Source organism: Mauremys mutica, chromosome 2, assembly GCF_020497125.1.
Source record: "Mauremys mutica isolate MM-2020 ecotype Southern chromosome 2, ASM2049712v1, whole genome shotgun sequence".
NCBI lineage: Eukaryota > Metazoa > Chordata > Testudines > Geoemydidae > Mauremys > Mauremys mutica.
The window spans coordinates 284,395,308-284,421,910 of NC_059073.1; the positions used below are offsets into that span (position 1 = coordinate 284,395,308).

At 49.4% G+C, this 26,603-nt stretch overlaps 1 protein-coding gene and 1 long non-coding RNA gene across 3 annotated transcripts in view; one reads left to right on the forward strand and one right to left on the reverse strand.

Moving 5' to 3' along the window:
* Window positions 1-25,919, reverse strand: part of LOC123364601 — a 62,854-nt gene extending 36,935 nt beyond the window's left edge. For both annotated transcript variants that reach the window (XR_006577177.1, XR_006577176.1), the window contains exons 1-4: window positions 25,799-25,919; window positions 23,523-23,669; window positions 11,122-11,422; window positions 2,331-2,460 (exon numbers count right to left, since the gene is read on the reverse strand). This is a non-coding gene — a long non-coding RNA (uncharacterized LOC123364601). The remainder of the gene's footprint in view (window positions 1-2,330; window positions 2,461-11,121; window positions 11,423-23,522; window positions 23,670-25,798) is intronic.
* Window positions 1-26,603, forward strand: part of PLCD1 (phospholipase C delta 1) — a 90,397-nt gene that overhangs the window by 13,103 nt on the left and 50,691 nt on the right. The window contains exons 2-3 of the mRNA XM_045006847.1: window positions 3,325-3,489; window positions 23,797-24,025. Coding sequence (XP_044862782.1) covers window positions 3,325-3,489; window positions 23,797-24,025 — 394 coding nt within the window. The remainder of the gene's footprint in view (window positions 1-3,324; window positions 3,490-23,796; window positions 24,026-26,603) is intronic.

The following is a 26,603-nucleotide window of genomic DNA, read 5'->3' on the forward strand; positions in this document are numbered from 1 at the left end:
AATGGTGTCTAGGTGTCCCAACCAAGATCAGGGCTCCATTGTACTAGGTGCAGTACAAACAGTGAGGAGGAAACATTCTTTGTCTACCTTCATATATATGTGGCTGTCCATTACTATAATATCTCGATATGTCATAGTCTTCATTGTACAGTAGAACTAGGGCTGTCAAGCGATTAAAAAAGTTAATTGCGATTAATCGCACTATTAGACAATAACAGAATACTATTTATATAAATATTTATGGATGTTTTCCATATTTTCAAATATATTGATTTCAATTACAACACAGATTACAAAGTGTACAGTGCTCACTTTATATTTATTTTTATTATAAATATTTGCACTGTAAAAATTAAATAGTATTTTTCAGTTTACTGTAGTGCAATCTCTTCATCATGAAAGTTGAACTTACAAATGTAGAATTATGTACAAAAAAAACTGCATTCAAAAATAAAACAATGTAAAACTTTAGAGCCTACAAGTCTACTCAGTCCTACTTCTTGTTCAGCCAATCACTCAGATAAACAAGTTTGTTTACATTTGCAGGAGATAATGCTGCCCGCTGCTTATTTACAATGTCACCTGAAAGAGAACAGACGTTCACATGGCACTGTTGTAGCCATGCAAGATATTTACATGCCAAATGGGCTAAAGGTTCATATGTCCCTCATGCTTCAACCACCATTCCAGAGGACCTGCACCCATGCAGATGATGGGTTCTGTTCGATAACTATCCAAAGCAGTGCAGACCAATGCATGTTAATTTTCATCATCAGAGTCAGATGCCACCAGCAGAAGGTTGATTTTCTTTTTGGTGGTTCGGTTTCTGTAGTTTCCACATTGCTCTTTTAAGACTTCTGAAAGCATACTTCACACCCTGTCCTGATCAGATTTTGGAAAGCACTTCAGATTCTTAAATCTTGGGTCGAGTGCTGTAGCTATCTTTAGAAATCTCACATAGGTACCTTCTTTGCGTTTTGTGAAATCTGTAGTAAAGTGTTCTTAAAATGAACATGTGCTGGGTCATCGTCCAAGACTGTTATAACATGAAATATATGGCAGAATATGGGTAAAACACAGAGCAGGAGACATACAATTCTCCCCCAAGGAGTTCAGTCACAAATTTAATTAACACATTATTTTTTTAATGAACGTCATCAGCATGGAAGCATGTCCTCTGGAATGGTGGCTGAAGCATGAAGGGGCATATGAATGTTTAGCACATCTGGCCTGTAAATATCTTACAATGCTGGCCAGGAGCGGCGCCAGGATTTCTGGCGCCCTAGGCAGAATTCGGGGGGCGGCATTTTGTGCGCTTCCCACGGGGCATGCAAGAGCTTCCGGTTCCAATCCCATCGCGCCGCCGAAGAAGGACCCTCCGCCGAAATGCCACAGGCGACAGCAGCAGTCATTGAGCTGCTCAATTGCCTGCCGCAGTTTTCCACGGCACATCGGCAGAAGGTCCTTCTTAGGTTGCGCGACGGGAGCTGGAACCAGAAGTTCCCATGCGCCCCGTGGGGAACGCACAAAATGCCACCCCCCGAATCCTGGCACCCTAGGCGACAGCCTAGGGTCACCTAATGGAAGCACTGGCCCTGATGCTGGCTACAAAATTGCCATGTGAACATCTATTCTCACTTTCAGGTGTCATTGTAAATAAGAAGTGGACAGCATTATGTTCCATAAATATAAACAAACTTGTTTGTCTTAGCTGTTGGCTGAACAAGAAGTAGGACTGAGTGGACTTGTAGGCTCTAAAGTTTTACATTGTTTTGTTTTTGAGTGCAGTTATGTAACAAAAATAAAATCTACATTTGTAAGTTGTGCTTTCATGATAAAGCGATTGCACTATGGCAGCGGTTTTCAAACTTTTTTTCTGGGGACCCAGTTGAAGAAAATTGTTGATGCCTGTGACCCAATGGAGCTGGGGATGAGGGGTTTTGGGTGTGGAGTGTGGGAGGGGCTCAGGGCTTGGGCAGAGGGTTGGGGTGCGGGATGAGGGCTGTGGGGTTGGGCCAGGAATCAGGGGTTCAGGATGTGGGAGGGGGCTGTGGGCTGGGGCAGGGGATTGGGGTGAGGGAGGGGTTCAGGCTCTGGGCTGGGGGTACAGGCTCTAGAGTGGGGCCAGGGATGAGGGGTTTGGGGTGCAGGAGAGGGCTCTGGGTTTGGGGGGCTCAGGGCTGGGGCAGGGGGTTGGGGTGCAGGAGGGGGTCAGGGCTCTGGGCTGGGGGTGGGGATGGGGGGTTTGGGGTGAAGGAAGGGGTTCTGGTTTTGGGGAGGCGCAGGGCTGGGGCAGGGGATTGGGGTGCAGGGTTGGGGCGTGGACTCACCTCCAGCGGCTCCTGGTCAGCGGCGCAGCCGGGGTGCAGATGCAGGCTTCCCGCCTGTCCTGGCACCGCGGACCATGCTGCGCCTCGGAAGCAGCCAGCAATAGGTCTGGACTGGAGGTTGTTCGTAACTCTGAACAAAACATTATGGTTGTTGTTTCAAAAGTTTACAACCGAACATTGACTTAATACAGCTTTGAAACTTTACTATGCAGAAGAAAAATGCTGCTTTTAACCATCTTAATGTAAATGAAACAAGCACAGAAACAGTTTCCTTACCTTGTCAAATCTTTCTGTAAAACTTTCCATTTATTTTTTTTTGGTCTCTGCTGTTGCCTGATTGAGTACTTGTGGTTTGAAATGAGGTGTGTGGTTGACTAGTTGGTTCATAACTCTGAGGTTCTACCGTATTGATTCTCACAACACCACATGAGGGACAACAATGCTATCATCTCCATTGCATAAGAGAGGAGTTGAGGCACAGAGATATTAACTGAGTTGCCTAATCTCACACAGGAATTCTGTAGCAGAGTGGGGTTTTGAACTTAAATCTCCAAGCTCAGAGCTGTGTCTGAACCACAAGACCCTAGTTCCTCTTCTGTACTAGTAGAGCACAATACCTCCTCTGTTTGGATCCTAGTCACTGGCTTTTTAAAATCTAAACTGCATTAACACAGCCTTTATGAAGAAGATAATTTGAGTATCACGGGTTTACTATATGGCAATCTTTTGGACAAGACCATAAAAGCAAGGGTCCAGTCTCTTTGTGTGGGAAAGAAAAAAAGATCCTGGAGATTTTTTGTTTTGCAAGGGAGGAGTTTGCCCCAGTGTTTTCCAAAATTCTCTCTCCCTCTACATTGTGCTAATTATTCTCTGGTGTCCAGCCCAGAGCTGGTTGCATTTCATTGGTGTATGTATATGACTTGGGGATTCTTCTGGATGGAAAGCTCTGTATACATAGACATTATTATACTAATGCTAATGCTCTTCTGTGCAGGCCTGCAAGATGACCGGGATCTGTTATTCCTCCTGAAGGGGAGCCAGCTGCTGAAAGTGAAGTCTGGCTCTTGGAGAAAGGAGAGGTTTTACAAGCTCCAGGAAGACTGCAAAACCATATGGCAGGAATCCAAGAAGATGCTGAGGTCTCCAGAATCACAGCTCTGTAAGTGACCGTCCCTTTGAGGTAATTGGCTGGGAGGGTAGGCCCAGGAGACAGGAAAGGAAAAGCAGGAAGTTGGCATTCCCTGTACGGTCAGTGAGTCTGATCCAGTGCTCAGTCGCCTGGTGTCTTTAAGCCAACTTTATGCCTTCTGGATTCAAGGCTACTCTAGGGGCTGAAATGGCCCCGGCATAACCTAGGCAGCTCTGAGGGCTGCCTATGTCCCCCAGCACTGCCCTGCACTTGTGGGGCAGGGCCAGCGCAGGAATTCTCCCTCAGCCTTTGTGGGCTGTTGACGGTTGCTGCACGCTCCCAGAGTGGTGTAAAACAGCTGTTTCAGAATGAGACCGGGGGACAGACCCTCCACCTACACCATGCCCACCTAAGCCAGCAAAGGCTGCAGCCAGTGAAGACAGGCAGAGCTACTGCTGGGTGTGGCCTGGGTCACACACACAGACAAGGGAAAGCCCAGCACAAAGCCATAGGGGCTCCCGTTTACTGCAGCTGTGGAGAATTGCAGCGTCTCCATGGGAAAGCAGAGCGAGGGGCGGAGGAGATAGTGGGAGCTTCTGGCTCAGAGCCAGGCCTGAGAACGAAAGGGAGAGCTGCAGGGATCAAAGAGAAAGGGCAGGCGGCAGGTGTGCACTGTTGTTCCTGTGGCTTTGCGAGGGTGAGGCTGTGCTCACGGCTGATTTAGAAACATGAATCCTGCCCATCATTGTCAGTAATAAAACATCCCAGCACCACAGTTGGTATTGAATGAGTGCCGGGAAAACCCAGCTGTGTCACAATCACCCCCTGCTGACATAGTTATTTATTATTTGTATTACTGTCGCGCATACGAGGCCCAGTCCTGGACCGGGGCCCCATTGTGGTAGGAGCTATAGGAACACAGAACCAAAGACAGTCCCTGCCCCCAAGAGCTTACAAGCTAAGTACTCCCCTGCCCACAGATAAATGCACTCCTGGACCTTGACCTTATAGGGAAGAGGCTCAATCAAACAGTTGCCCTCTGCCTCCACCCTAGCATGTGCCCAGGGGTCTGAACTGCAAAGGTGAGTGCTCCACTGCCTGCCTCCAGAAGTTCAGTCCTGGGGACAAATGTGGCTAGAAAGGCCATAGTGGAGAGAGAGAATCTCTGAGTTTGTCAGGTCATAGGCCATTCTGGGCTTCACCACTCAGAACGCACACCTGAGAGTGAACAGTGATCCTGAACTACTACATGCTGGGACGAGAGAGGGCGACAAACACTGGCAGAGGCTGGGGGAAAAGGTGGCTGGTTGTTAACAACTGTAAGCTCACATGCCTGTGCTTGGGGGAGTGCATCAGGCATGTGAGCTTACTGGCTCACACAGCAATTTGTGTTTCTTTTTGCTCTCCTTCTCAGCTGGCCGTGGGTTTGTCTGATACAATTCCCCTGCATTAATCTTTGTTTTATAAGCTGCTAGGTGAATAATACCAAATCTGTTTGTACAGTGTGCTGCAGTGCAAGGTCACATTGCCCAGGTTGTTTGTATAACGTTTGCCTGTTACAATTGAAACTAACCAAGCTAAGGGCCCAGACCTTCAATCTCAGGTGAGTAGTTCTTACTCCTTTGAGTAGTGTCTGGGATTACACCCGGGGTAAGGGCTACTCACCTGAGTGAGAGTTCAGATGGGACTGGGACCTGGACAGGAAATGTGGTCTTGTTAAAGAACTGGATTAGGAGTCAAGCAATCTGGCTTCGATTCCTGGCTCTGCCATAGCCTCCTTGTGTGCATCTCTTAATCTCTCTGTGCTTCCATTCCCATCCGTAATGGGGGGGATTATAATATTTCCTTTCTCCTACCCTGTTTATGCTGTAAACTCTTCAGAACAGGGACCGTCTCATTAGGTGTTTGCACAGTGTCTAGCATAACTGGGCCCCAAACTCAGTGGAAGCTTTCAGTCACCACTGTAATAGACATAATAATAATTAATAAAGGCCCTAGCTAACTCACTTTCTCTCTGCAGTTAGGTCCCATTCTATATAGGTTATAGGTGTGAATGAAAGTAACTATCATAAAGTCCTTGCCCAGATAACATTTAGTTACAAAACAAACAAGGGTGTGAATTAAAATAGCATACTGTTCACACAGGGAAAAGGAAATGGCAAATGTAATGCGTGGGAGTATTCTCCAGGCTTGCTGAGGCCCTGAATGCACTGGGCTTTTATGGGTTTTAGGGAACTGTATTAGAATTTGATCTATTCAGTTACTTGTATTTAGTTTCTTTAATGCTGTAAGCCACCACCATAATATCTGGACACATGACATAGATTAACCGAACTATCCACAATGTTATATGGCCTGATCTATTCAGGTAACATCGAGAGAGCCCCACTGAGATCAGGTCCCCATATACTAGGTGCTGTACACTCATTTAGTAAGAGATATCCTTGCCCCAAGGAGCTTAAATAGGCAAGACAAGGGAGAGCTCAAGCACAGACAGATTCAGTGACTTGCCCAAGGTCATACTGGAAGTTTGCAGCAGAGCTGGGAACTGGACTGAGATCTCTTGAATTCAAGTCTGGAGCCATAACCAGAAGCCCAGCCTGCTTTGCTGTTCGGTCTTTGTGTTCAGCGTTTGCATTCCATCCCAGTGGGTACCTCGTGGTGCTAGCTGGGTTACAGCTGGTAATGGTTTGAGTTTGATTCTGATTCATCATCTGTGCATCTGGGCTTGCACAAGCATATCAATGTATATTTTCCTGATCACAGCATAAACCGACTTTAGTTTTAAGGCCCTGGGTGTATAGTGGATTACACTTAACTGGTGTAGTTTCCCTCTCCCAGGCACCGTGCTACAGCTGCCTTCATTTGGTGATCTGGTATTGGAAAGCATTCAACAGAAAGGAGATGCATAGTAGGGTCATCATTTAAAATAAGATATCATGGAACATAGAAAGCTAACAAGGAACACAAGGGCAAAGATGTTCTGTCAGGTACTTGACATTTTGCTTTTAATTGACTTTTATTTTGGATTTTAGTTTGGAACCTCTATAAAATCCCAGGATTAGCATCCATACAAGCTGATTAGCATTTTCCAGAAGGAAAAAAGAATCAGTAATGTGAAAGCTGTGAGGTTTCAGAAGCTGGTCAAGTCTTATCTGCAGCATAGCTAAGAGCAGTGAGATAGGTTGTTATGCTCAGGTTCCTCTCTCAGCAGGACACAGGTCATATTTCTGATTTGAGGGATTTCCTGCTATTGTGGTTACTGGATGTAATGTTGTTTTAAGCCATTGTGTGATGGCCACCAAAGGGGTCCTCTAGGTGAAAAACGTGAGTTTCGACAGCTTGAGCTGCAAAGCCAGGCTGTAGCTCAGGGCTGTAACAGACTCACATCCTCTATGTGGGTCAGGCACAGGGGGGGATCTGTAACACACCTCAGCGGGTTATAATTGCTCCTCCTGGTAATTAAGAATATACATTTTAAATGTTCTGATTATACATTTAAAATAGTTGTGAATTATGGGTACGTGAAAGATGCTGGCTTGACATCTTGGGAGACTGATGTCTCTGTTTACAGAACTCATCTTTGATCTAATCTGGGAGCCAGCTAGTACGGGATCCCAATGATTTATGTGATTCTGGCATGGTTCAGTGAGGCTTACAGGGCCATTTTCCAAGGAGCATAGTACATTGGATGCTTGGCTTTTTTGGAAATCTGGTCATGAGTGTTGCACTGGGAGCTGATTAGTGCCGAGTGCTTTTGAAAAACTGGCCCTAATTATGGGTGTAAATCTGTCCATAATGCCCAAGCCCCCTTGCACTGCCAGGCATTCTGGTTCACCTGTGTCTGCTTTTAAGCTGGAATGATTACATTGCAATCACCCTCTCATTCGTTTCTGTAACAGCAATCATAAAAGTCAAAGCCACAGAGGCCTAGTAAATTCATATAGACACATGACCAGTGAGAGCTCTCATGGGAGAGAGATGGGAATGGAGGATGAGGAGCAGGAGAAAGAAGGAAGGGGGTGAAAAATCCTGAATGCTAATAATCTTCTGTAGTCAGCTGCTACTCAGATATTTTGACACACAGTGTGTGTTTCATAGTACACTGAAACACTGTATGCAGCCATCTAGGACAGGAAGTGAAGGGGTATATCCTATCCAGTCCGGAGTACAGCAGGAATTTAGAAGGTTGGGCCCAGATTTTCAAACATATTCATGCACCTAACTCTCCTTGATTTCAATGGGAGTTAGGCACTGAAGTCCCTTTGAGAATCTGGGCCCTGGACGCACATCAGGATTTGGGAAGATCCCTGGGGTTAGTCCTTATGCTTTTGTTAAGCTGTTCCTAGGGTCTGACACTGCTATGCCTGAATTTAATAGCACTTTTGCCTCGGACTTCAGTGGTAGCGGGATCAGACCCTAAACGACCACGACCTCGGCTTTTATGTCTCCCAATCCTCTGTCGATCCCAGGCCTAGCACCATAATGAGGCAGGAGTTTAGTGCTGGCCCAGCCCAGCCCCACTTCCTGCAGCGCACTGGGTTTCCCTTGGCTTGTCCCGGCACTGCCCCAGCCTGGCGCTGCTGGGAGCTGGCTCGCAGCCTGAAGGCGTTGTGGCTCCAGGACTCATCGCCTGCTCGTTCCCTACAAAATCTCACTGGAAAGCAGCTCCGGTGATTTCCTGTGCACTGCCCTGTACAAGGGCGAGAAGCAGAGCTGCAGCAGGCATCAGAAACGTCTCCCCCAATGCAGCAGGGAGAGGGAGTTGTGTTTTCTCCTCACTATGACACACAGCTTTGAAAGCAAACAGATGTATGTGTTGGATGGCAGAAGTGAGAGAGAGTTTAGAAAGCTCCCTGCAGCCTGTTCCTGGAATGGAGAGAAACACCCATGACCCTATGGGACTGTATGTCTAGTTACCACCATCCCCCCTTCATATAATGAACTGGCAGAGACTCCTCTTGGTTAGTAGCTAGCATAATAAATTCATCGATTTCAAGGCCTGAAGGAACCATTGTGATCATCTAGTCCAGGGGGGTCTCAAACTTCATTGCACCACAACCCCCCTTCTGACAATAAAATTACTACATGACCCCTGGGGAAGAGGGGGGTCAGAGCCTGAGCTCTGCTGCCCTGGGTGGGGGGAAAGAGGGCTGTAGTCCGAGCCCCATTGCCCCAGGTGCAGGTGGAGCTCAGGCTTCAGCTTCAGCCCTGGGTCCCAGCAAGTCTAATGCTGCCCCTGGCGACCCCATTAAAATGGGGTCATGACCCACTTTGGGGTCCCAAACCACAGTTTGAGAACCACTGATCTAGTCTGACCTCCTGTATAACACAGGCTATAGAGTCTTCCCAGAATAATTCCTTGACCATATCTTGTAGAAAACCATCCAATCTTGATTTAAAAAATTGTCTGTGGTGGGGACTCCACTTTGACCCTTGATAGGTTGTTCCAATGATCAATTTCTCTACCGTTAAAATTGTGTGGTTTATGTCCAGTCTGAATTTGTCTAGCTTCAGCTTCCAGCCAGTGGATCGTGTTATACCTTTCTCTGCTAGACTGAAGAGCCCATTATTAAATATTTGTTCCCCAGGTAAATTCTTATAGAATGTGTTTAAGTAACCCCTTAACCTTCTCTCTGGTAAGCTAAATAGACTGAGCGCAGGGAGTCTGGCATTGTAAGGCAGGTTTTCTAATCTTTTAATCATTCTCGTGGCTCTTCTCTGAACCCGCTCCAATTTATCAACATCCTTCTGGAATGGTGGGTGTCAGAACTGGATGCAGCATTTGAGCATAGTGGATGGCAGTGAGTAGTTTGTTTAGGATTAAAAGTAAACGCTGGGCTGGAGTGACAGGACTGAGTTCAGCTATTTGCCCAGAAAGGGTAAGTTCACTCCACTCATATAAAGCTCAAGTTTTTGGGCCCTGTAAGTGTGGGAGATCCAGGAGCTGACCTCTACCTTCCAAACCCCAGGCCAGCTGTGGAGCTGCAAAAAATCTGAATGTGAGTGACTTGGCCCAAGTGCCAGAGGAAGCCTGTGTCAGAAGCAGGGGGACTGCCCTGGTGGTCAAACCTCCAGGTGTGAGCTTAGCCCCACAAGGCCATCCTTCCCTTCAACCAGATTTGTTTCCTCAGGAATTAGTGTTTCAGGTTTAGGCGCATGTAGAAAGGTGACGACTCACTGGTGTGGCGCCTCCTGCTGGTCATCCTGGGAATTAGCTCTCCAGCTCCAGAGCGCCCTCTGTTTGCTGATGTCTCACCTGCCACTGGCCCCCATGTTCTTCCCAGATCTCGGTACCCCTCTATGTCAGGGTTCTGACCCAGCAGTAACCCACATTCTGGGTCTCCCCACCCAGGGGAACCCCCAACCCCTTATCCCCACCTTGCCTCAGTGGCTACTGCCAGTCATCATCTAGCCCCCACTCCCTGGGGCGGACTGCAGTGTATAAACCACTCATCATTGGCAAGGGGAGTTTGGACCTGCTGCCTCTGCCTGCCCTGGGCTGCACCTCTGCAACCCCACTACCCTTCCTGGCCTTTAGCAAGACCTGCAGCTTGTGGGTTTTCCAGGCTGGAGCTCCCCAGCTCCTCTGGCCTTCACCCAGTCCTGCTCCACTCTAAGTACCCTGCTCAGTTCTCAGGCACCCAGGCCCGTCTCTCTCCACAACTAGAGAGAGACTCTGTCAGCGCCTGGCTCACTGGCCTTTTATAGGGCCAGCTGTGGCCTGATTGGGGAGTGGCCCCAGCTGTGGCTGCTTCCTCAATCAGCCCAACCTATTGGCTCCCAGGGGCAGCCCTTTCCCAGGGCTGTTTCAACCCCTCCCGGGCCAGTGCATTATAAGGTTTTACACCCTCCTCTGAATCATCGTCCCTATCTGAGACTGGTCTGTGCTACATTGATCTGTGGTGACCCCGATGAGCCCTGACACCAGGCACATCCTAGCCTCATCACAGCTTTTGCTGTGCTGTCTCCAGGGGCGGCTCTAGGAATCCCGCCGCCCCAAGCAGGGCGTCGCGTCGCGGGGCGCGCTCTGGCGGTCGCCGGTCCTGCGGCTCCGGGGGACCTCTTGCAGACGTGCCTGCGGAGGTTCCGCTGGTCCCGCGGCTCCGGTGGAGCATCCGCTGGCATGCCTGCGGGAGGTCCGCCGGAGCCGGCTGCCGCCCTGCCGGCAAAATGCCGCCCCAAGCGCGCGCTTGGCGCGCTGGGGTCTGGAGCCGGCCCTGGCTGTCTCAAGCCCCCTGCACTTGGGGCCAGTGGTAAACTGCCCTGCAGTTGGGTTGGTCCGAAGCCATGTGATTCTGGCAGAAGTAGGGAACGGTTCAGCGCTTCAGGGAGTGCACAGATGGAGCAGGCCTGCTGCATCATTTCTTAGGATAGTGCATCCTTTGTACTCCTTTGCAGCATGTCTGGTCCACTGGTCGATTTGGAGTGGCAGAGCCATGTTGCCTGCCCCCATTGGGGTGGCTTGTGTCCTGGGAGCACTAGGTGGGAGCAGTCACTGGTCTTGAACCCAGCACAGGGGTGGGGATGTGATGAGAAGGAAGGGTCTCTGCACCCTCCCTGCCCTGCGAGGGCACCCATCCACAGGGCTTTCACAGTCTGGCCCCTTGATGTGCAGCCTGCATTAGATATAACAGACAGAGCAGGACTCCTTGTTCATACCTTAGAGATGGAACGCAGATGTAGGGCCAATATGGTGTATCCAGGCTTCCACACTGCTCCAGTACTCCACTACTCCACATACAACACACAGCATGGGGGCGGCTTGTTTGTGCACTTTGGAAGTTGCCAGGTCGGCCAGGAGCCCCCTGTGTGCTTTATTCACTCCAGAGAGGTCAGGCCTATAGATCTGTTACTCTGTGTTGTGTTACTTGTCATTCAATGACAGCGGCAGTGTGGAGCCTGTATTGTTGCCGTCACTTATCTTCTCCCACAGGCTTCTGCTTACGAGAAGGATTTCTGTCTGGGAACAAAAAACCCGCCAAACATCAGGTCCCAGCTTTCAATGGAAAAGGGAGAGATTAGGCTGGTCTCTCGATAACAGGTTGTTCAAATGACAGGATTAACAGATGGCCAAGAGGAAATGTCTGCTTTGGGAAGCTGGCAAATAGCCAGTCAGAACAATACCTCGCGCTTTCCATTGTCAAAGCACGTTGCAAACTGCACTGCGTTAATTAATGGAGGAGGTAGTATGTTCCTCAGGTGAAGGCCTCAGGACAGATTTGTCCTATTGCCAGCTCTGATTCTGTCCTGTCATTAAACCATGGCCAAATCATGTAGCCCTTATACTAAAAGTTGCAGTGCTTTAACTAAAATTAATTTTAATGCATCTAGTTAAGATGGAGGAAATCTCTGATCTAGACTCATTTAAACCAGCGTAGTTCCTGCTTAACTTAGTTTAGATTAATTCAGTACGGCCTTGTCTAAACTAGGGCTGGTTGAAAACTTGACATTGAAATTGTTTTCTGAGTAAATGATATTTTTCACCAAAAATGTCTGCTTTTTGTGGAAAATGGCTTTTTGTAAACACCCCAAAACTAAAATTTTTTGGCTGAAAAATGTTGATCAAGAAATGCCACTTCAGTGCCTCATGGGAGTTGTAGTTCAGGTACCTTGTTCCCCCATTCTCCTCTATGGGTTGGATTCCCCAGCTGGACTACATCTCCCATGATACAACATGACCAGGGACTCCCATCATACACTGCAGTGGCTCAGCCAGATGGGAAATGTAGTCCAGGTAGGGAGCCCAGCTCATAAAAGAAAACTGGGGCATGGAGCACATGAACTATAACTCCCATGAGCCATCATGGCAGCATTTTCAAATCAAATTGGGCATTGATTGAAAATTTTTAATTTTGGCTTAACAATTTTAGCTTTCAAATTTTTGCTGAAACATTTTAATTTTTCACCGCTCTAGAACATCAGTTTAATGGATTCGATTTAAAAAGTAACTTACTGATGCAAGCTAAACTGATTTAAGCACAGCTTAAAACATTTTAAGTGCATCTACCATAGGAATTTGCACCAGTTTAACTAGATCAAATTTAAATCAATTTTCTTTAACCAGAGCAACTCTTTGAGTATAGACAAGGCATTAACCTCTCCACGTCTCAGTTCCGTCTTCTATAAAATAGGAATAATAACAGGGGCATTGTGAGGATTCAGGTCTGTAAGGCATTTTACAGTCTTTAATTGGAAGGTGTTCTACAAGTCCAGAGTAGTATTACTCATTAATCCTCTCAACACCCTTCTGTAGTAGATAAGTATTATCCCTACTTACCCTTATTGAAAAGCCCTATGCAATTGAATACAAAATGATAACTTTCCGATAGAATGTTTGAGCCATCCTTTAGACTGGCTACTGAATCCCATGCATGGTTTAAAACCTACTGAAAAGATCTCATTCCTTTTCAAATTCTATAGGTATGCAGAGTAATTCTAGAGAACCTTGTTATTTTCCTTGGTTTCTGTTTAGTCCCTGTTAATTTCTACAGCATTTCTCCATATGGGTTTGCAGAAGATTTAGCGCAAAATTTGGTGAAAATGTGGCTGCCTAAATATAAGTGTCCTAATTTTCGAAGTTCCTGAGTCTCTTCAGTTGCCATTGATTCCAATAGCAATAACACACAAGGGACCAGATTCTTAGCTGGCGTAAATCAGGATAGCTCCAGTGAAGTCAGTTTATACCAGCCATTAGAAGTGATAGATTTTAAGGCCAGAAGGGACCATTATAATCAACTAGCCTGACCTCCTGCATAGCACAGGCCAAAGAATTTCGCCCAGTGATTTCTCATCTAGCTCAATAACTTGTGGTTAAAATAGAGTGTACCCGTTAGAAGAACATCCAATCCCGATTTAAAGATTCCAAAGGATGGCAAATCCACCACATCCCTGGGGGATCTGTTCTAACAGCTAATTACCCCCACTGTTTAAAAAAATGCCTCATTTCCAACTGAACTTTGCTGACTTCAACTTCCAGCTGTCTAAAGGATGTGTTTTTATATAGTTTGGGCATAGTGCATGATTAGTGCAAAAACTGTTCCATTGATGGACTGTATGATCAGTGTTTATCAGAAAGCCATTCATGACTGAGTTATTATGGGAGTTTAGGCGTTGCCTTTAAAACCCTTTTGAAAAGTTAAAGGGGTTACAAACCAGGGTTACTGGTTTTACCAAGCGGATGCAACGTTTGAATCTCCGATGCATCAACCCAGCTAAATTTACTGTAGAAAGAAAGGAAAGGGTGTGATATGGTGCCAAGCTTACTCTTTGCCAGTCAATGAATGAAATGCTTAGGGCAATGAAATCAACATAATTATTATTATGGAGATATACCTATCTCATAGAGCTAGAAGGGACCCTGAAAGGTCATGGAGTCCACTCCCCTGCCTTTACTAGTGGGACCAAGTACTGATTTTGCCCTAGATCCCTAAATGGCCCCCTTGAGAATTGAACTCATAACCCTGGGTTTAGGGGGCCAATGCTCAAACCACTGAGCTATCCTTCCCCCCCTTATATTGCTTAGTAGCCCCAGTCATGTACTAGGACTCTACTGTGCTAGGCACTGTACACAAACAGAACAAAACAAGCTTACAGTGCAAGTATTGTATAACACAAGAGACGTCAAACAGATAGATACTGACAGACAGATGAGGGAGTACAAGGAAACAGTGAGATAATATTGGTCTGCATGATGCACAGTGGACTCAGCTTACCAACAGCTTAACTGTTGTCAAGATCTTTGTAGGCTTTACGGAAAAGGAGAGCTTAAAGGAGGGTTTTGAAGGCGGATCATGCATTAGTTTTACAGATGTTTACAGGGAGCTCCTCTCAAGCATGTGGGGCAGCAGAGGAGAAAGCACAAGGTGCTTGATTGGAAATTTAACAAGTGGGCGACGGAGGGTAGCATGAGGGATTCAGAGGCAGTAGTTGACCTTTCAGTACTGAACAAGAGCTGAGAGGTAGGGTGGGTTTAGGCTGTGAAGGGCCTTAATCATGAAGAGAAGTAGCTCATGTTTGCTGTGATCCAGACAAGGGAGCCAGTGGAGGGATGCAAAGAGAGGAGTGGCATGCCAAAACTATCCACCCAACAACCGGTCCATTGAAATGACCACTTCTCCCCCCTGATTGGCTGTAGTTTTTCAGGAATTTTGGCTCCACAGCCAGATGTCTTTGTCTCTGAAAATATTTGCTGATGGGAATGTATTCTGCAAGGCTCAAGTCACTGTGAAAACAAAACCACCTGACTGATAAGTCTATTGATAAAACTTGAGAGACTTTGATAAACACTCATTATCAAATGCAGACCTGCCCAGCTTTGCATTTTAAATCAGCCTGTTGCGTATCTTGGGCTATTTGCCTGCTGGGCAGTCTGCTGGCAAGATATTGTCCCTATTCTCCATGGCACACGCTCTGCGTGGATTGTGACAGGCCACATGTGTCATGTTTTAGGGCCAAATTCAGAGGCTAGGTGTAAGGGGCAGTCAGGGATGAAAGTAACTTAAAGGACTTACCGGTACTTCAGAGTCCTTAGGAGGGGCGGGGCCTCAACCAGAAGAGGCGTGGCCTCTACTGGAAGAGGCGGGGCCTTTAAATTCCAGGGCGCTTTAAATCAGGATTTAAAGGGGCTGGGGCTGTGGTAGCAGCAGCTGAGAGCCCCGGGCCCTTTAAATCACTCCTGGAGTTACCAGCTGCAGAGGCAGTTGGGAGCCCCAGGGGTGATTAAAAGGGCCCGGGGCTCCAACTGCCGCTACTGCAATGGAACCCCAGGCACTTTAAATCACCATCAGAGGGGGCTCCCTGCTGCTGCCCCTATCCCAGGACCCCGGGCTCTGGTGGAGCTTTAAAGGTCCCAGGGCTCCGCTGCAGTAGCAGCAGCCAGGAGCCCCTGGCCTTTTAAATCACCGCCAGAGCCCCACCGCCACTACCCCAGGGCTCCAGCAGCGGGGCTAGGGTGGCGATTTAAAGGGCCCCGGAGGGTAGCGGCAGTGGGAGCCCCGGGCCCTTTAAATCGCCACCCAAGCCCCGCGGCCCGGGTAGTGATTTAAAGGGCCCAGGGCTCCGGCTGCCGCTACCACCCCTGTAGCAGCGGCTGGAGCCTCAGGCCCCTTAAATCACTGCCGGAGCCCCGCTGCCGCTTCCCCAGAGCTCCGGCAGCAGGGCTGTGGTTACAACTTAAAGGGCCCGGGGCTCCAGCCGCAGCTACCGCCCAGGGCCCTTTAAATCATCCCCGGAGCCTGCCCGAGCCCTGGGGTAGCAGTGGCAGGGCTCTGGCGGCAATTTAAAGGGCCTGGGGCTTCAGCCTCTGCTGGGAGCCCCAGGCCCTTTAAATTGCCGCCAGGGGAAGCTGATCCGCCCCGGTACGGCGCAGCAGGGCGTACCAGCTTACTTTCACCTCTGGGGGCAGGCGTGGTAGGTGGGTGTAGCCTAAAAATAGAACGAAGGGATTCTAAAGGCAGCCTAAACAGGTCTCCCATACCGTGGTGCTGAGCATGACATAAAAATCTAGATGAATGGATTATAGAGGGAATCTTATAATATGCTTAAAATGTATGCACCAGTTTCTTGTAAAACGTGTGTACATCTTAGATGATCCCACAATGAGGAGCAGCGTTTTACAACCCTGGACCTTCTCTGTGAAGGAAGATTTGTTGAATTCTAGGCTGAGTTGGTTGCAGAAGTCATAATCATTTCAGCTTTTAGCCCTTAATTGTTAATCACCTGCAGTGCAGCTGAAAGAAACGACATTACCCTGTTTTACCCTGTTAAACAAACAGAATAATGTTGAGGCTTGTTGTGCCCAGCACGTTGTGTTTGTTGTGATATGCAGGCTCTCTCACTGCAGATGTCCTAGCTGATGCTGTGGCTTTGTGGTTGGATAGTGTCTGGTATCTGCTCTTGACAGTGTGCCTGACAGATCTTGGAGAGTTTAAACTGAAAGGCAGCTGGATAGAGAACGGTGAGCTCTACCTTGACAGACAGTTCTGTATGCAAATACGGTGGCTAGCTATTAGCATGTGGATAAACCTCTCATTTACATTTCCTGGCAGTAAACAGATCTGATTCATTGAGTCAATTACAGTGTGTGAGAATAACTCAGTCACTGAATACCACATAGTACTGTCAGCTAATTAATAGGGAGAAGAATGTTGTCTGGCAGCTACATTAGGTGACGACTGGTTTCCATTTCCAACCCTGACACTGATGTGCTGTGTGATCGTACTGAATCACTTAACTTTTCTGTTCCTGAGGTTAGCCACCTGAAAAGAAGGGATAATAAAGCCTGGTGCACAGGGGTGTTTGGAGACTAAGGGCTTGTCTACACATGAGCGTTAATCTGTAAAAAGTTAGGGTTTACATTTAAAGCAGATTATCTGTTTGAACTGATGTCCCGGGGCCAGGGCTGGATTAACCTTTCTTGGGCCTGGCTCTTTGGGCCCTCCATGGGGGTAATGGAGCATGGTGTGGGGGAGTCGGTCCCTGGAGCGAGGGGCTGGACAGGGACATGGTATGGCAGGGCCGGCCCTGCTCCGCCAAGCCCAGTGTGAGGGCACTATTTACAAACGGGCAGTTGCCAGATGCACAGTGGCCTGCCTGGTCCTGTGCTGCCAGCATGCCCCTTCCCCTCAGGGGCCGGCCATGCCATGCCACACATCCCCCCCTTGCCAAAACCAGAACACCCCCCTCCACGATTCCTTAAGACCAGAGCCCCCCCAGACCCGCTATGCCCATCACACACACCCCAGGTCCTGCCACAAATGCACAGCGCCCTGGCCAACTCCACCCCTGCTCAGCGCCCCCCTGCCCACAGCCCCACCACAACTGCCCAGCCCCCCACACAGAACCCCCATTCCCTAGTTCCCCAACACACAGAGATCTTCTCTGCCCCCTCACAGCCCAGCATCCTCCACCCCATGCCCTCTCCCCCAAAGTCTGCCTCCAGGCCGCACTCACCGGCCCTGCTGGGAGGCGACTCTGTCTGCCGGGCTGAGCTGCCAGCCACAACCAGCGCTGGTCCTGGGGTGGGGAATCACTCCGGCCCCTCGGGAGTGGTGCGATCAGCCAGGCCAGGGCCTGTCCCGGACAGGCTCCCTCAGGACCCACTTGCCTGGAGGCAGGGGCGGCTCTAGGCACCAGCTAAACAAGCAGGTGCCTAGGGCGGCGAAATTTAGGGGGCGGCGAAATGACGGGCGTGTATGTGCCCGCTTACCGGAAGAGTGGCGGGAGCTCTTCCCCGGCTGCAGAGGACAGGCCGCTCCTCGGCTTGTCCCCGCGGGTGCACACCAAGAAGCGGCCCCTTCTCTGCAGCCCGGGCAGGGCTGCGCTACCGGCTCCCGCCTTTCCACGGTAAGCAACCCCCCCCCACCCCAGGCGGAGCTGGTAGCGCGGCCCTGCCCCGGCTGCAGAGGAGGGGCCGCTTCTCCTCCGCTTGTCCCCGCCGGTGCACTCCGAGAAGCGGCCCCTTCTCTGCAGCCGGGGAAGGGCCGCGCTACCAGCTCCCGCCGCTCTTCCGCAGTAAGGGCCCCCCCCAGGCGGAGCTGGTAGCGCAGCCCTGCAGAGGAGGGGCCGCTCCTCAGCTTGTTCACGCTGCTCTCCTGCGGGCAGCGGCCACCCCCCACCCTCCAGACGAACCGGTAGCCAGCTGCGGGCCGCCTCCCGGGGGGGGGCCTAGGGCGGCGCTGCGCTGCTCGGGGGGGCGGGGGCTCGGGCTGCGGTCAGCGCCGCTCGGGGGGGGCGGCGCTCTTCTTTTCTGCCTGGGGCGGCAGAAAAGCTAGAGCCGGCCCTGCCTGGAGGGGCCCAGCGAACCCCCACATACTGTCTCCCTCCCACAACTGGCTGAGACTGGCCAGGCTTCTGCACCAGTCCAGGTGGCTCAGCTCTGGGGCGGCAGGCGAGGCCCCACAGGTGATGGGAAGCAGAGACTGCCCTGAGCTGGAGGTACACTGGGGTCTGGCCAGGGGGCAGAGAGGAGCTGGCGGGTGGGGTCAGGGGGTGAAGAGGAGCCCTCTGCCGGCTGGCTGGCAGGCCGAAAGGAGCAAGGGGGAGCCTGCGGGCTGGTGGGGTCTCAGGGTGCAGTGCAAGCAAAGCAGGCCGGGGTCCCTTCTGAGGATGGGCCCAGCTTCGTGGTGCCACTGGCGCCATTGTAAACCCAGCACTGCCCAGGGGCCAGAACTATGCAAGTCTCCCTGTGTTTTGCTGCAGGCATTTGCCTATATACAAATCAACTCCTTAGCAGATATTAACATCCAGGCAAAGCAGGAAGCAGTGATAAACTTTCTGTTGTGTTCTCAGTTACACCCATGCAGCTCCATGAACTTTCATTGGGTCTATCTGTTTGCTAAATTTGTCCCATTTTTGTTCCTCTGCTATAAACGTCTCTGTTTCTGATTCCTTTTCGCTGTTAGCTGATCTGTGTGTCGCTGCTATACAGTGTTTGCTTAGTTTGGGGCTCAGCCTTAGCTGTTCATGTACAGTAGCCTCCCTATTCTGTGGCAGCTGATAATGTTTTTGCACTAGGCCTGGTCCCAGATTTTCCAATAGCAAAGAGATAATGTTTAGAAATAGACCAGCCCAGTTGCTTTGGCTTTAGCTCTTGTCGTTAGAGATGAATGCATTCTTTGAGCTGTATAAAGCTTTTTTAAAAAATCCCCATCCACCCAATAAATGTCTTTAAAAAATCTCCACACTCACAAGCTGTCTCTTGAGCTCTTGCTTAATTAGTTACTCCTGAGGGAATTCTGCACCAAAAACTTAAAAATTCTGCACACAATACTGTAAAATTCTGCAAATGTTATATGTCAATAAATAAATGTGGAAGCTCCAGCATGCCAGTGGGGAGCACTGGCTTCACGGAGCTGGGAGATCTCTGCCGGCTGCTCTGGGCACCCAAAATGACGGGCCTGTGCTTTTGGGGCGGGGGCGTGTGGCTGCTCTTGCAGCTTCCCTTAGCTTCGCTGTCAGAAAGTCATTTTTCTGCATGGAAGCAAAGAAATCTGCGCGGGACATGAATTCTGTGCACTCAAAGTGGTGCAGAATTCCTTCAGGAGAAATGAGTTTATATGCTGGCCAGTATCCTGTCCCCAGCCTCCCACTTACCGTCTCTGACCAGAGCAACTCTTTTGACTCCATCCCCCGTCCTGGAACACAGACCCGCCAGTGAGGTTGCACCCAACCCTGACACAGGGCAAGGGCTGGGCCTGCCTCAGAGGCCTGTGTCTGGGGTTGGAGGTGGGGATGGGGAGGGCTGCACTGATCTCCCACCTATATGCAGCTGGTTGCCTGTGCTCCCCACTGCCATGCTGGAACCTCCACATTTATTTATTGACAAATAAAAGGTGCAGATTTTTGCAGAATTTTAAAACATTGTGTACAGAATTTTATTTTTTTGATGCAGAATTCCCTCAGGAGTAGGCAGTGAAGCAACTCACCAGGGTTAGTAGCGCCACACCAGGTGCATCAGGTGTGGGCAGGCAGGCTCAGCCCGGCAGGATCCAAGTGTGGAGTGGCTTAGTGTGGGGGATCCAGGTGTGGTGTGAGAGGGTTCTGTGTGGGGCAATCTGGGTGTGGGTGGTGCAGTGTGGGGGTCTGGGTGCAGGGGGATGTGGATGCACAGAGGCTCATTGGGGGCGGGTTCCAGGTGCAGGGGCAATGGGACTCTGCAGGGGGGTCCAGTTGAAGGTGGTTGGGGCTCAGCAGGGGGGTCTGGGTCCTGGGGGAGTGGGACTTGGTGGGATGGGGGTCTAAATGCAGCTGGTTGGGGCTCAGTGGGGTTGGGGTTTGGGTGTGGGGGCTTGTAAGTGGTCCAGGTGCATAGGGGGTGGTGCTCGTCAGTATAGGGGTTCTAGTATGGGGGGCTGAGTGGGTGGTGGTCTGTGGGGTCCGGATGCAAGGGGGAGGGACTCAGTAGCGGGTGGTCTGGGTGCAGGGATGGAGGTCCAGAGGTGGGAGGCTTGGGGCTTGGTGTGGGGATCTGGGTATGGGGGGATGCAGATGCCCGGGGGTTGGGCAGACAGAGGAGCAGCTTCCCGTACAGTGACCCCTCGTCCTGCGGCTGAGGACTGATGGGGGCAGGAAGTGTGGGCAAGTGCGGAGCCGGGGTAGGTTTCTAGGGGTGGGTCTGACCTGGCCATGGCCGCTCCATGCAGGGGAAGCGTGCTCCTTCCCCACCCCGAGCCCAGCCAGAACTAGCAGCTGAGCCCGCTGCAGGTAGGAGCCACTGGCTGGAGTGGGACTGGGGAGGGCCAGGTGCTGGAGGAGGGGCTCGGTGGGGTGGGGGTTCAGGTGTGAGGGATTGTTTGTGGGGTTCTGGGTCCGGGGAGTGAGGCTTGGCTGCGGGGGTCTGGGTTCCAGGTGGATGGGAGATGGGTCAGACCTGGACAAGCAGGTGCATCTCCAGCCCCGTCCCACTGCAGTGATTTACTTCTCTGCCAACTGCTCTGGGTGCCCAAAACGACGGGCCCACACTGCTGGGGAGGGGCATGTGACTGCTCTTGCAGCTTCCCTTAGCTTCGCTGTCAGAAAGTCATTTTTCTGCATGGAAGCAAAGAAACCTGCGTGGGACATGCATTCTGTGCACACGCAGTGGTGCAGAATTCCTTCAGGAGTAATCAGTTTATATCCTGTCCTCAGCCTCCCTCTTACCTTCTCTAACCAGAGCAGCTCTCTCTACCCAATCCCCCTTGTATCAGAGGTAGCCCTTGCAGTGTACCATAGAGTCTTTTCAGGGACAGTTTTTAAGTCCTTCACCTGTTTCCACCCACAATGGGCTCATCTTGCAAGACAAGTGGTCTCCAACCTTTTTATGCCCAAGATCACTTTTTGAATTTTTATGGGCAACCCAGGATCTACCCCGCCCCGTCCCTGAGGGCCCGCCCTTCCCCAAAGCCCCACTCCACTCACTCTATAACCCCCCGCTCCATCACTCATTCTCCCCCACCCTCACTCACTAAGGCAGGCTCCCTGCCTACCCCGGCCCGATGCTGCTCCCAGAAGGGGCCAACGTGCCCCTGCAGCCCCTGGGTAGGGGAGTCGGGGGGCATGTGGCTCCACGCACTGCCCCTCTCTGCAAGCACTGCCCTGCAGCTCCCATTGGCCACACCTCCCCATTCCCAGCCAATGGGAGCTGCAGGGGCGATGCGTGCAGGCAGGAGCAGCGCACAGAGGGAGACCCCTGCCCCTATCGGGGCTGTGGGGCCGCATTGGCTGCTTCCAGGAGTGGCGTGGGGCCGGGCCAGGGAGGGAGCCTGCCTTAGCGGCAGCCCCACTACACCACCAGAGCTCACAATTGACTGGGAGATCCTCTAGTATTGATCAGTCGATCACGATCGACCGGTTGGTGACCACTGTGCTAGATCATGGGTTCTGGAGCATGGGTTCCAGAGAATCAGTTCTATATTTCCTATTGGATTAAAAACTTCTGAAGTTTTATTTATTGTTTGCACAAGCAGCCATCCTTTCCTAAGCCCTAAACATCTAGGAATCGACAGTTAAAACTTTGTGACAAAAGTGGGGGAGGGATAGCTCAGTGGTTTGAGCATTGGCCTGCTAAATCCAGAGTTGTGAGTTCAATCCTTGAGGGGGCCACTTGGGGATCTGGGGCAAAAATTGGTCCTGCTAGTGAAGGCAGGGGGCTGGACTCAATGACCTTTCAAGGTCCCTTCTAGTTCTAGGAGGTTGGTATATCTCCAATTATTACCTTTTATATTAGGAGTAAGTGTGATCTGTGCTCTATTGCTGCCCAGCCACTGGTTCATATGGAGTGGAGTGGCTGGGGACGTAGCTAAGTGGTAGGCACAGGCTTAGCACATATGAAATCCGAGATTTAATCCATGGCATTTCCTCCACACAGAAACTGGTGGGCCAACTCACAAGCCAGAGAATCAAATAAATCTCCTAATAGCAGCAGAATGTCAGCTCCTTTCTTCAGGATGGGTTTATTTCTCCAAACCAAAACAGTCCAGCATAAATAAAACAGATAAACTAGGTCCTTTCCTCTGACCCAGCGTCCCCTGCAGGTCTCTCCCTCCCTACTGAGCAGTTAGTCAGCGCTTAGGGCCTTGGGTCACACAGATTTGTTTAATAAGGTGAGTTTCTGTCCATATATTGAACAGGCGTCTGTTTCTGTTTATTTAGGTTTTCTCCAATATCCACCGTGATTATTTGGCATGGATTTAGCTTCTACAGCTGGGGCCAATTTCCCCCAGATGATGCCACACAGATCAGATTGTGTGGTTTATATTTGAACTGGGTGTCCTGATTCCCTACAGCAAATGGGATCAAATCTGCCTTTGATGATGGGACTGGAGTAGCATGGGCGTAGCTGAGGCCTGTAGTTTGGCCTGTTATTGCCAGTTTTGGCCAACTGCTTTGATGCTTTATCTTAAACAAACAAGAAAATGGGCCTGATTCTCCTCCCACTTATACCAGTTTAACACTAGTGTGACTCTTGATTTACATCAGTGTGAGAAGAGAATCTAGCCCAAAGTGCTTTCCCTTTTCATAGTCTTCAAACAGAAGGCAGACAGTACTGAGAGAAGGGACCAGTGTTCTGGTCCTGATCCTGCTCCCATTGAAGATTAGACCCTCTGCTTTAATTAGGGTTGGGTTTTTTAAGCAATTCTAATGTGATAAGAGTAGATGAAGTTGATATGATTAGCAGGCTGAAATATAGTTATACACTGAGGTAACACTTCCCCAACAGTTGTTAAATATACTGCACCTAACACTATATACACATCAAAATAGTCTAGCTGTTCCAAATAGCTGAAGCTCTCAAAGCATTTGACAGATGGGGTATCAAAGGCATAGAGAGCTTAAGGCCATATTAGTGATTTTGGGTGTTTGTTTCTGGGCACCATTTGAGACACCTAAAGAGTAATCTTCAGAATGTGATGAGCACCTTCTCTCTGAAAATTAGCCCCTGTAAATGTGTTTCAAGTTGTGCACCCAAAATAATTAGTTTCGTTTGAAAAATCTTGGCTTTAATGACAAGATCGCACATCAAGTCAATAGCAGAGTGAGGAATAGATTCCAGGGCTCTAAACTGTAGAGCTCGCTAGTCTCACCTTGCTACTTCCAGTATGAGTCCTGTTTATTTGTTAAAATGATGTTAGAAGCGAAGAACAAAGGAGAGCTTCCTCCTCTCTTGATACTGCTGCTCCCTCCTTTTGATCATTCTGTTTGCGAGAGGTGGGGAGAAAAGTCCCTCGGGCCTTGCAAGGAGTGGTTATTGGAAAAGAAAAATAGAGTTATTTGTTAATATCTGCCTCAGAGCAGAGATAAGACTGGCTAACCCTCTCCCCCCCCCCCAATTGATAGCAGAAGCCTTTGTTTCCACAGTCTCCATTGAAGATATTCAGGATGTAAGGCCCGGTCATGAGACAGAGGGGATGGAAAAGTATGCCAAAGATGTCCCTGAGCATCGCTGTTTTTCCATCATCTTTAAAGGCCAACGGAAAAACCTGGATCTCATCGCTAGTTCTGAAGCTGATGCCAACCACTGGGTTTCAGGCCTGAAGAAAATCATAGCCAAGAACAATTCCATGAGCCAGAGACAGAAACTCCAACAGTATCCTTTGCATTTTAAAAGTGATTAATTATCCAACCACAACAAAGATGCACTTGTCTGTCTCAGTTGGGGTATTTGTATGTGTGTGCGGGGGTGCAAAACTGCACTATGAACAGGGCACTGAGTCAGTCTCCTCTCACTGACTTTACATCTGTATAACTCCATGGACTTACGCCTGGTTTACACTGATGTGAGAGTCCTTTAAACAAAGAATTGTCTCATTGAGGACTTAAGATAAAAAAGCCATTAGTTCCTAGATTCTTCAGGGATTTGTTTCATTCACCATGATCTCCAGGATGGGAATTTCTTGGCAATTACTGAAAGGCTTGTAGTGTTTATGATGTTTTATAGAAATGTAATGCAAAGGAGCTGATTTTCCTCTTTTGTGCACCAATTTTACATCAGTGTAGTTCCACTGACTTTAATGGAGTTCCTCCTCATTTACGCCAGCGTGGGAGGAATACCTCTCCCTGAAGAGCCTGCATGCTATAGAGACACACTACGGACAAGGAGAGGGGGAAAGGAATGCAACAGAGAAGCAAAGCCAGTGAGTCACTGGGTGAAATCCTGGCCCCGTTGAAGTCAATGGGATTTTCCCCTCTGGCTTCAATGGAGCCAGGATTTCATGCACTGGGCTGTAGATCCCTGAGCAGCCGTAGGCTTCGCTGCCATATTAAAAGTGAGGGTGGTTGTGGGCTGCATTTTTTTAACTCTTTGGACCACATTTGGCCTTTTGGATGCTCTGTGGGTCTCCCTGCTATTAAAGCAACCTACCTGAATCACCATTCTTGAGAGGTGCTGACTCACTGGTTGTCTTGTGAGTGCCAAGTACACTAACCTGGATGGACTTTACAGATATTGCACCATCCCCTGTCCTTTTATAGGTTATTCAACATACTTATTCATGCTGTGGTCTCACGCTCTGTGTGGGAGAGAGGGACAGGTTTTTCTCCCCACAGAGGTCCCTCGGTACCACCAGCAGGACTGTCAAGTTGAATTAGTCATTAGTCGGCCTGCCACATCCCTCTCTCCCCTAGGTTGTACTTTGACTAGAACTTGGGGTGTTAAGTCTATTGAAGTTGGATTTCTCAGTGGGACCTGCATTGTCTTTTCACTGGAGACAGAGCATCTCTTGAAGCTCATGGCAGAAGCTTTTGGTAAGACACAGAATCTCCCGTGAACCCTTACTGCATTTAACCTGTGGGTGATTCGGAGTCCTAGTTCCAATGTTATTGCATGGCAAGCACAAACCCTGATTGCCATTCAGAAACAAACACCAGCTCTGGAGAGAGAAAAAGGTGCCAGCACTGGCGGCAAAACAGTAGCAGACATAGAGGTTTTATAGTAGTTTGCTGCCACTATTGAGAGTTGGTTGCTTCTTTTCCTGTCCTCAGAGGTTAAGGAGAACAATTTTTCACCCCCCTTCTTGTAACAACCTTATATATACTTGAAAACTGTTACCATGTCTCCCTTCAGTCTTCTCTTCTGCAGACTACACAAACCCAGTGTTTTCAATCTTTCCTTATAGGTCATATTTTCTAGACCTTTAATCATTTTTGTTGCTCTCCTCTTGACTTTCTCCAGTTTCTTCACATCTTTCCTGAAATGTGGTGCCCAGAACTTGACTCAGTACTCCAGCTGAGGCCTTATAAGTGCTGAGTAGAGCAGAAGAATTACTTCTCCTGTCTTTCTTTTCTGATAGCAGTCTGTGATTGTCGCTGAACAGCATGATACTTCAAGAGAGTGAGATGAAACCAAATAGCTTTTGCTTACCACCAGTTCCAAGGTCCTTAAAGCCACTAGGAGATTGTGTGTTTTTTCAACACTTAGGCCCAGATTCTGCCCTCAGATATATGCAGGCATGTCTGGTTGAAGTTACTGGCTTGACCAGCACTGACCAAACAATGCAGAATTGTTGCCACAGTGCCACTGAGTGAATGATGTAGCCCATCCTCTTGGGAGGAGCCTCACTGCCTGGTCAGCAAAGCTCAAATTTAACTCCCTCCTTATTTCAGTTCAGCTGCTCCTCTCACACTGTGCCTTCTGCTCCTATCTGGAGCCAACCCACTGCTGGGTCAGTACTTTCTCCTCTGTCGCCACCATCTTGCTATATTAGCTCCTCTGTGCCTTGTTGTCACTCATGGGTGGGGGACCTTCACTAGGTATTTCTACTCCTTCATAACCTCTGGATGTACCAGAGGTTCCGGTGCTGGCCCCAGCATCTTTGGCTGGAGGGCTCTGTACCTGGATGTTAGCTAGTCTGCCCCATACTTATAGGAATTGTCATAGTGGACCAGACAAGATTTCCTGTCTTCAACAGCAACCAAGGCCAGATGGTTCAGAGGCAGATGGAAACCCCAAGCTGCACCTAACTGCAATATTGTAGAATATCATAGCATAGGGAGAGGGAATTTATTATACTGTGTCATGTAATATGGGATCACCAGACTTTCTTCCTGACCCCAGCTAGTGATCAGGGTGTGCCCTGAATTCTGAGGAGGGATGGCCATCGTTTCCCAAACATTTTTGGCATCCCCACTTCAGTTGAGACTTTCCTCACCGCTTGGGCTGACCCCCA